General features: G+C 45.6%; 1 protein-coding gene across 1 annotated transcript in view; it reads right to left on the minus strand.

Annotated features, from left to right (window-relative positions):
• The window catches only part of LOC143300321 (uncharacterized), a 28,051-nt gene extending 18,748 nt beyond the window's left edge, over positions 1 to 9,303 (minus strand). Inside the window, exon 1 of the mRNA XM_076613921.1 lies at positions 8,715 to 9,303. Coding sequence (XP_076470036.1) covers positions 8,725 to 9,303 — 579 coding nt within the window. The 3' untranslated portion in view covers positions 8,715 to 8,724. The remainder of the gene's footprint in view (positions 1 to 8,714) is intronic.
• Positions 9,304 to 11,426: the final 2,123 nt, after the last annotated feature.

The following is an 11,426-nucleotide window of genomic DNA, read 5'->3' on the forward strand; positions in this document are numbered from 1 at the left end:
GTATAGAGGGTGGGGATAAGGGGTGTAGACAGAGAGGGGAGGGGGACAGAGGGTGGGGATAAGGGGTGTAGAGAGAGAGGGGAGGGAGGACAGAGGGTGGGGATAAGGGGTGTAGAGAGAGAGAGAGAGAGGGGAGAACAGAGGGTGGGGATAAGGGGTGTAGACAGAGAGGGGAGGGGAGGACAGAGGGTGGGGATAAGGGGTGTAGAGAGAGAGGGGAGGGACAGAGGGTGGGGATAAGGGGTGTAGAGAGAGAGGGGAGGGGAGGACAGAGGGTGGGGATAAGGGGTGTAGAGAGAGAGGGGAGGACAGAGGGTGGGGATAAGGGGTGTAGAGAGAGAGGGGAGGGAGGACAGAGGGTGGGGATAAGGGGTGTAGAGAGAGAGGGGAGTGGAGGACAGAGGGTGGGGATAAGGGGTGTAGAGAGAGAGGGGAGGACAGAGGGTGGGGATAAGGGGTGTAGAGAGAGAGGGGAAGGAGGACAGAGGGTGGGGATAAGGGGTGTAGAGAGAGAGGGGGAGGGAGTATAGAGGGTGGGGATAAGGGGTGTAGAGAGAGAGGGGAGGGAGGACAGAGGGTGGGGATAAGGGGTGTAGAGAGAGAGGGGAGGGAGTATAGAGGGTGGGGATAAGGGGTGTAGAGAGAGAGGGGAGGGGAGGACAGAGGGTGGGGATAAGGGGTGTAGAGAGAGAGGGGAGGGAGGACAGAGGGTGGGGATAAGGGAGTTGTAGAGGAGAGAGGGGGAGGGAGTATAGAGGGTGGGGATAAGGGGTTGTAGAGAGAGAGGGGGAGGGAGTATAGAGGGTGGGGATAAGGGGTGTAGAGAGAGAGGGGAGGGAGGACAGAGGGTGGGGATAAGGGGTGAGTAGAGAGAGAGGGGGAGGGAAGTATGCGGGTGGGATAAGGGGTGTAGAGAGAGAGAGGGGCGGGGAGGACAGAGGGTGGGGATAAGGGGTGTAGAGAGCAGAGAGGGGAGGGGAGGACAGAGGGTGGGGATAAGGGGTGCTAGAGAGAGAGGGAGGACAGAGGGTTGGGATAAGGGGTTGTAGAGAGAGGGGGGAGGGAGGACAGAGGGTGGGGATAAGGGGTGTAGAGAGAGAGGGGAGGGAGGACAGAGGGTGGGGATAAGGGGTGTAAAGAGAGGGAGAGGGACGGGAGGGAGGGGAAAGAGACATAGAGGGAAAGAGAGAAGAGAGATGGAGGGACAGAGATGAGGAAAGAAAGCAAGAGAGAGAGAGAGAGAGAGAGAGTGAGAGAGAGAGATGAGGAGAGAGTGAGACAGGCAAAGACCGAGAAAAAGGAACGAACGAACGAACTTTTTTTTTTTTTTTTTTTTTTTTTTTTTTTTAATGAGGGAAAGAATATTAGCATGCACATGTTTTTTTTTACATTCAGCCTTCAGGGCAAAGAGAAATGAAATCAAAATACTCACAGGATATCAAAAGGTTATAGAAGTACATACATGACATTCAAATACACTCAAATGCACAGTAAACATTTACAGGTACATAATCATAATGCAGTGACAAAAATGTATATAAATATAATAATATAAAAGTGCAATATGAGAGAGAGAAAGAGAGAGAGAGATGATGATGATGATGATGATGAAGATGAAGATGAAGATGAAGAAGTACACACATGATATTCAGATACACACAAATACGTACGTAAATATTTAAATGTAAATGATGACAATGCCTATTGTTAAAGACAGACTGAAACAGAAAGACAAAGCAAGATGATCAGAGAATTTCGACCAAATTCATTTGAAGGTGTCAGCAACTTCTTTCATTAAATGAGCATGATATGCATTTCTAAAAATTTATTTAATGAGGTGTGTTTATGCATAGAGGATGGAATATTATGAGCATGGCAATTGATATTAAAATGAAATGAGTTGATGGTGGAGCACTGCCAGAAAATATTTTGAACATGAAAAACTGCTTTGTTATACTTGAGTTTCAAGTTCATTGGAAGAATGTCCAACACAGTACAGTCTGTAAAGAACAAGGAGGAAGATTTATGTAAAACTTACTTCAGAGCACGTCTATAAAGACTGTGCAGAGGTTTTAGAATATTTTCGCTGGACAGATCCCAGATTGTGGATGCATGATTTATATGAGATTCAATGAAGGCATGGAACACATTTTACGGGAATGAATATTTAAGAAATGTTTGATCTTGGATAGCTGATCGTTTTAGAGAGAGTATTGCATATCATTCCAACACACACACACACACACACACACACGCACGCACGCACGCACGCACGCACGCACCAGCTGTAGAAACACACGGTTGACGTGGAATTGCGATGGTCAGTCAGGTGGGCTGTTTCTCTGATTGTCCGGACTCTTGTGAAATGGAGAGAGCTCTCTCAGAAGATATTGTTCTCGAACCTGATTTCCAACACATACACACAAACGACCACACACTCACACGCACGCACACGCACGCACACGCACGCACACACAAACGCACACACACACACACACACACACACACACACACAGTGTGTGCCGGGTGTGTGTGTTTGCTGGTAGTGTTGTATGCGTGCATGCGCGCGACATCCCTGCGATGTGTGATACCCAAAGAGGAGGTAATTAGTTGGGTTTTTTTAATTTTTTATCTCTCTGTCTCTGTTCTCTGTCTCTCTCTGTCTGTCTATGTAACTATCTCTTTCTGTCTGTCTATGTATCTATCTCTCTCTCTCTCGCTTTGTCTATCTATCCATATGTCTATCTGTCTATCTACCCGTCTATCTATGTATCTATCTCTCCCCTCTCTGTCTCTCCTCCCCCCCCCCCCCTCCCTCCCCCGCCCCCCCACTCCGTAAAAACAAGACCGCCATTTGTTGGGAGACGCATGGAACATTTTCGTGCCAAATCGGATGGTGGCATCAGAATGATACAACGGAGACTGGCGAATGAAAGTGAAGGCCAGCAGCCCTCGGAAGATGCATCAGAGAGATCCGTGCTGAAACTGACCTTCCGTTCCTGTACTGACACACAGCGGACACAACGTTTGCTGTGTTTTAACTCGCACCATCGCCTGAGGGAAATAAAACAACAACAAAAACACGCCTCCGCAGATGTATTTGTATTTTGTATTTCTTTTTATCACAACAGATTTCTCTGAGTGAAATTCGGGCTGTTCTCCTCAGGGAGAGCAGCGTCGCTACACTACAGCGCCACCCATTTTTTTTTTTTTTTTTCCTGCGTGCAGTTTGATTTGTTTTTCCCATCGAAGTGGACTTTTCAACAGAATTTTGCCAGGAACAACCCTTTTGTTGCCGTGGGTTCTTTTACGTGCGCTAGGTGCATGCTGCAGGCGGGACCTCGGTTTATCGTCTCATCCGAATGACTAGCGTCCAGACCACCACTCAAGGTCTAGTGGAGGGGGAGAAAATATCGGCGGCTGAGCCGTGATTTGGAACCAGCGCGCTCAGAGTCTCTCGCTTCCTAGGCGGACGCGTTACCTCTAGGCCATCACTCCACATGTAGTTGGCCTGCATCATTATTTACTTGCCGCTTAATTCAACGTCGTTTTCTTAGCGAGTAGTAGTTGTTGTTCTTCTTTATTTGTTTATCTATCTATCTATCTATCTATCTATCTATCTATCTATCTATCTATCTATCTATCTATCTATGTCTTGTTTATAGCGTCCGGGTTTCATGTAGAATGAATAAGATCAAACATCGTCGCACAGACCATTTTTCTTCGTTCGATAACACAAGATCATGGCCGATATCTTCGTCTTCTTCTGCGGCGCTATTGGGCCACGCAGCTCACATGTTCTCTCCTTTCTACGAATGGGCGTTTTGCAATGGTGCTGCGGCCCAGTTCCAGAACAGGTGATTTCTCTTTCTAAAAGCCGTCATGAGAATGGCCATTAAACAGATCCAATACGACGACAGCTGAAGAAGTGTAAACCTTGCGAGAAGTACTGTTGATTTCTATCACATAACACGATAGCTGTCAGTTATATCCAGTTAACTCACTCAGTACGGCCAGTCCTCTCTTCTCCTCTACACAGACCCCTCGGATGTCCAGTGGGTGTCTCAATGACCCAACATTTAGCTTCCGTCGTCAGAATTGTGGTATTCTTTGTCAACATTCACGTCTTCAGTATAAGAGTCTTCGCTTGCAATATTTTGATGATGGCAAACACTGTTAACGTCGTCTCTTTCGCCGTTCGTATGGAGAGAGTTAAATTAAGATGACGTAGCTTCGTGGCAGGATTTTAAAGATATCTTTAGCGACAAACTGTATACTGTAATTCACCGAACATCAACTTTCACGAGAGGTGGTATCTCGGTGAGAAACTGACACGGTAATATTCCATTGCATCTTCCTGGAAATGACCGTCAAATCAAATGATCAAAATTTGATGTATACTATTTCAATTTCACTGATAAAATCAGAGGGCATGTGGAAAGTAAAATAAACTGTGACACCAACCAGCGTGAAGAACAAGATGACATCGTCAGTACGTTCAGATAACGGTACTGAATTATACCATTGATTTAATCAGGATAAATAACGTACTGACCCTGTGTTTGAGAACAGACGTCCCGATGGTTTGGAGATTTCCTGAAACCTATTTCAGGCGATGGCATGGTCAGGATATTGTTTGTTTTGTTTGCTTAACTATTGTAGTTTCATGTCCCCATGCCCGACTGACGCGATGGACGTGACAGATTTGTCACTCTTCTTCTTCTTCTTTTTCTGCGTTCACTCGTATGCACACGAGTGGGCTTTTACGTGTATGACCGTTTTTACCCCGCCATGTAGGCAGCCATACTCCGTTTTCGGGGGTGTGCATGCTGGGTATGTTCTTGTTTCCACAACCCACCGAACGCTGACATGGGTTACAGGATCTTTAACGTGCGTATTTGATCTTCTGCTTGCATATACACACGAAGGGGGTTCAGGCACTAGCAGGTCTGCACATATGTTGACCTGGGAGATCGTAAAAATCTCCACCCTTTACCCACCAGGCGCCGTCACCGTGATTTGAACCCGGGACCCTCAGATTGAAAGTCCAAGGCTTTAACCACTCGGCTATTGCGCCCGTCGATTTGTCACTCAAATGTCACATCCAATACGCCCCAAACGATGCTAGTCATACCGGTCTGTTGCTGTTTTTTTCTCTCAATGAAATGTAATGTAAAAGCACACGTGGTTTTTACCCCAGCTCAGGCGAAGTCTGTGAAAGGATTCTCTGTGGCTCCAGACAGTTCTTGTCAACGCAGAAGGCTTTGGGGCAGCGCGGCAATTTCTAACAGCATCAATTTAATGAGATCAAATGGCGGAAAGGATCAGTTTCGTATTGCCGATGAAACTCGGAAATAAAACAACATAACGGGGACGACAATATTTCAATCAGGACTGATGATGGCTTTTCCGTTAAAACGGACCATGTGCTCAACACTTTGTTAGATTAAGTGACTGCCACACTTTGTTCGATTAAATGGAGCCAGAAACATGTCAGTATCTAAGATGATTGGAAGATGAGCTTTCACCAAAAATGCGAACGTGCGCTCATGGTACGGAGCGCGCGCGCCGATACACACACACACACACACACACACACACACACACACACACACACACACACACACACACACACACACACACACACACACACACACACACACACACACACACACACAGAGAGAGAGAGAGAGAGAGAGAAATGCACACACACACACATGCGCGCAAGCAGAACCGCACACGGATATACACTCTCAATTCGCTTGTCTGTCTCTGCATCGCACAGTTTGTCTGTCTCTGTTTTGATTGAAAGATGAAATTTCGCAAAACGTGCGAACGTACGCTCGTGAGCGCGCGCGCACACAGACACAAGCACGACTACGCACGGTTACACACACTCAGTTTGCCATTCTGTCTTTTATAGTCTGTCCATCTCTGCCTCTGTCCGTTCGTCTCTGTCTCTCCCTCTGTGTGTGTCTGAGATGGTGTTGGTTAACTCTTTCCATACGAACAGCGAAAGAGACGACGTTAACAGCGTTTCACTCCAATTACCATCATCAAAATATTGCAAGCGGAAGGCTCTTATACTAAAGACGTGAATGTTGACAAAGAATACCACAATTCTGACGAGGGAAGCTAAAGATTGGGTCATTCAGACACCCACTGGACATCCGAGGGGTCTGTGTAGAGGAGAAGAGAGGACTGGCCGTACTGAGTGAGTTAATACTGGTGGCAGACATTCTTTTTCCTCAAAAAGCCGATGGAATGCTTCAAGAAACAGCTGTTAAGAAAAAGAAAAATGGGATGAAGGTATTTGTGTGGGATTTTGTTGGGGGATGCGTTAGTTGTGTCGATGCATTTATTTCTGTTTTTCGTCAAATTTAAATTAATTGGTTGCAAATAGTAAAAAACGGCACTAACATAATTCAGATTAGTAATAGATTTAACATAAATTTCCGTATTACCGATGAAGTAAAACCGTATCTTTTATCTACTACAGATAAACACATGGAATATTTAACGATTAAATTTCGATTTGGTTTGTCAGAACTAACTGTGCATAACAGATACATTGCATCTGATGACAGAAATTCAGTTTATCCATAATTTGCAGAATTCAAGGAAGATTAATTGCATTGTTTTGTGTTTTCAGCTCTTAGCGATATCGGGCAGAAAAGATTTTCGCAAAAAAATATTACCGTGTCCCTTCAAATTGATTTAAGTTTGGTAACGTCAGCTGCTAGAGATCGTGATGCCGTAATCGGTCAGTTTTGGAATATATTATAATGGATCTAAGTTTAGAGATGAATGTCATGTCTTAACAGTTCCATTAGTTAGTTTGACGTGGCTGGTGACACCTACGTAAACCATTTTGCCATCTATGTCCGTGCACCCCCCTTCATGGGGACAAGGGCATCAACCAATAAATGATTCGCTTTTGCGTCGTCTGCCTGGATGGATGGCTGTCCCTGTCTTTCCTCCAATTGTTTCCTTTTCTCGTCTATAGCATATTTACTAAAAAGGCACCCTGCATACGAATATATAAAATGCAACTATCCATCCATCTATCTATCTGTATACATAATTATATGTGACGCAGCACGCGAAAACCCGGCTGAAGTCGCATCCAGCGATTCTTAGCTGTACACAAAAACAAGTGGTTAGGGTCAAAATAATGCAGATCGGGATTTATATATATATATATATATATATATATATATATATATATATATATATATATATATATATATATATATCGCATCTTCGAAGTCTCATCTTTGCTGTCGGTAAGTATCTTTGCACAAAAACACCCTGAAACTAGTATTTTGAATGTTTAGAGGTGCATGCCTGCCAAAACCATGTAAGAAAAATACTGCACTATTTTGCCCTATTTCAGTTGCATGCTCCAAAGCAACGAAGACGGGGGAAATTTCGATCTGCGAAGTGATATTTGGAAATCAGCAGTAAACGGGCATTGAGCGACAGATCCAATAACACACTTACATGATCAGATATATGACTGGCTGGCACAATCTCATAACAAAAGGGGGTGGGGGGGTGGTAGAGTTAAGTTCTCTTACGGCTGTATAATCTGTCACTCCTCCGCTTGCCATTCTTATCTTTGTACAGAGAGTACAGAGAGAAAATACGGTTGTTTTTTTTCCTGTGTCTTTTGTCATATCGAAATAAAAAATTTACTTAATTCTAAATCGTCTGACACCAATACATATTCAGGAACATTCTTGTGTTTCAGGCAGACAAATATGTGGGTTTTTTTTTTCATGTGGTTGAATAATCTGTATTGCATGACGTCACTTCTTCACTTGCCATACTTGTCTTCGTTTGAGTAGTGCAGAGAGAAAATACGAATTTTCCTGTGCCTCTGTTATATGGAAATTTAAAAGATTATTCAGTTCTGAATCTTTTGACACCACATAGATACTGATATTCAGGATAATTCTGGTTGTTTTTTTTTTTTAAAGTCACAGGCACACAAATATTATGTGGGTTTTTTCATGAGCCAATTTCTCCATTTCTACTCCTCGGGCACACAAACTTAGAAAAAAAAATCATTGGAAAAAAAAAAACTATGACAGATAGATCCATTCTGTTATTATTATTTTAGTCTGTGATTTTAAAACTTACAGATGGTATACAAATTTTAAACATAATAAATTGCGACTTTAGCCGGGTTTTCGCGTGCTGCGTCACACACACACACACACACACACACACACACACACACACACACACACACACACATATATATATATATATATATATATATATACATATACATACATAATACATACAAAATATACATGGAGATACACACACACACACACACACACACACACACACACACACACACACACACACACACACACACACACAGTGGAAAATCAGACGGACATAGACGGAGAGAGAGACCGAGAGAAAGAGAGATTTCGCGAGTGATAATTATGATTATTTTTCCGATGTTACTGGATGTGGGAAAACTGACCAAGACGCGAAATGAAGTGTACAAGAGAGAGATAAAAAGGAAAAAGGCAATAATAAAAAAAAGAAAAAAGGCAATAATAAAAAAAGAGATAAAAAAAAAAAGGCATTAATAAAAGAAAAAGAAGTAACCCCCCCCCCCCCTCACACGCACCCCCCCCCCCTCCAAAAAAGATAAAAAAAGAAAGATAAAAAAAAAGAAGAAGAAAACTTACCTGCAGGTAACTATCTGCGAAAGAAGCTAGGATGCAGTCGTCGTCTCCGTGAGGCCAACAGGCTGGGCACGGTCAGATAACTCCCATAGTCCTCCTCGTCGTAATACTCGTCGTCAACATCATCATCATCATCATCCTCCTCCTCCCTGTCGTCAACACCGTCACGGAAACTCTCCTGTAGTTGTAGTTGTTGTAGCAGTAGCAGCTGTTGTCTTTGTCGCTGTTCCTCTTGCTGCCGTCGCTGTTGGCGCAGTCTGTCCTGCAGCAGGCTCGTGATGGAGTTGAGGGAGGCCGAGCGTTTGCCTAGGGCCTCCTGGTACTGGCAGCGGGGCCCGGTGTATCCGGCCTGGCACTGGCAGCGGCAGGGGCTGAAGATGCTGGTGCCGTACCGCTCCACCCCGCCGTTGAAACAGCGGAAGGAGCTGCGGCACACCCCGAAGGCCTGGGCCCGGGGCGGGGGGCACAGCAGCACCCAGGCCAGGAGCAGCACCCACAGTTTGTGCGGGAGCCAGGTGGCCGGCATTGTGTTGGACTGAGGCATGGGCAGCAGCTGGCGCCACGTGCTGTGCAGCGCACCCAGCACTGTCATGGCGGAGGTGGTGGAGGAGGTGGAGGATTGGGAGGAGGACGGTAGCCTGGGTACACGTGCGGCAAGGAGGGAGGGAGGGAGGGAGGGAGGGAGGGCGTTGTGTGGCACGTGTTCCTGTTCCTTCACCAATCACAACCCACCTCACAAACTCGTAAGCCCGCACCAAGACACCAAAAAAGATTCAGATTAAAAAAAAAAAAAAATGTTTTTACGGGAGGGAAATTAGTAGGCTTGTATTTCGTCTCTTGTTTGTTTTTCTCCGTTGGTTTGTTTCTTCTTGTATTCTTTTTCTTTCTTTTTTTTTCGTTCCTTTCTTTTGTTGTTGTGTCTTTTTTCTTCACTTTTTTCTTCTTCCTCAGCTCGTTGTAGCTAATTCCGATAAAAAATGATGTCAGTTGACTGCCTTGTTTCTTTCTGTCGTTTGTGTTTCTTTCTTTCTTTCTTTCTTCTCTCTAGTTTCTTTCGAAAGCCAACAAAATTAATGCTTGATGAGACAAATCAAAAGTCAGTTGAGGAACTTGTTTCGTTTTTTCGTTTTTTTTCCGGTCTGCCTGTTTTCAGCGTGACTCAGGGCAGTGTTTCTGACAGAACTCTGACGACTCCACGATCACTTCACAGTCAGGGAAGCTTTGTCTACAATTTGTTGTTCCCTTGAAAATCCTTGCCCAGATAACTGGCTTCCAAAGAAATCGTTTAAGCAGAAGCTGTTGCTGACTTTGAGTGGTAAACGGAAGCTTCGGTTTCCATCGTTGTGGTGATTGAACTCGTTGAGACAGAAACGGGGTTAGTTCAGGTTTTTGTTTTCAAAGTCAGAACCAGTGCAAGTGACGTGGGGCGACAATGAGGCGCCGCTCCAGCTTGTTTCTCAAGCAGTGAGCAGAGAAACAGAAAGCGGCAGCGGCACGCGAGAGAAGCAGACAGACAGGTGGTCGGTCACCGGCTGACACAATCCATGGCGACACAGGGTGAGCGACAGGAGACAGGCGGCAGGTCAGTGGTGCCGCGCGAGGGTCAGAGGCAGATCTCGGGGGTGCTGGCCGCGCGGAACGGGCTTTATACCCCGCCGGGCCGCCGCCGCCGCTCCCTGCCTCCGTGTCCTTTCTTCACTCGTGCCGCCAGGGTTTGGGGTTCTCGGCTTCCATCGTCAGCCTCACCTCCTGCCTCTCCCTCCCTTCCTTCACTTTTTACGCCCTCGTGCCTTGCTGATGCGCTCACGCCGCCTCCTCCACCTCCACACTTAACCACACCTCACCGTCCCTTCCTTTTTTTTTCTTCCCCTTTGTATTTTCTCACACACACACACACACACACACACACACACACACACACATGGATACTTTTCTGGACATATCCTAGGGTCACCGACCAAGCTCTAAGCGCTTTACAAACAGACAGATACAGATTACAGACCACACTGTAAGTGCTTCACAAACACAGATTTCAGCGCTTTACAGAGTCATTTGCATGACAGGCTGGCTGCCTCGCTAGGCACAGCCGAGGCCAGCTGCCAGTGGCGCTCATCATTCGTTTCCTGTGTCATTCAGTCAGGTTTCAGTCACGCGAACACACACACACACACACACACACACACACACACACACACACACACACACACACACACATATGTAATATGTTACTTGTTTGACCGTTTTGTTAACTTATCTTGCCATGCATGGAGCCATACTCCGTTTTCGAGGATGTGCATACTGGCTATGTTCTTATTTCCATAACCCACCGAACGCTGACATGGATTTCAGGATCTTCAACGTACATATTTGATCCACTGCGTGCGTATGGGGTTCAGGCACTGGCAGGTCTGGTACATAATTATGTTGACCTGGGAGATGGGAAAATTCTCCGCCCTTAACCCCATAGGTCCAACAGGGATCGAACTTGAAAACTCGGGCCAGAATCCTATCCATTTGACCACCGCACCCGTTAAACACCTTTGCTGGTGAGGGTTAGTAGTCAGTATCACCACCATCACCACCACCACGCCTCTCTACCGTTCCCTGCCGCGATCCCCGTTGTTAGCAGGTGCTGAAGCTTAGCGTTGTGACGTGATCCGCCCCACCTGATTACCCACCTACCCACCTACTGATAATGTGCACAACGACCACCTT

Source organism: Babylonia areolata, chromosome 26, assembly GCF_041734735.1.
Source record: "Babylonia areolata isolate BAREFJ2019XMU chromosome 26, ASM4173473v1, whole genome shotgun sequence".
Taxonomy (NCBI): domain Eukaryota; kingdom Metazoa; phylum Mollusca; class Gastropoda; order Neogastropoda; family Buccinidae; genus Babylonia; species Babylonia areolata.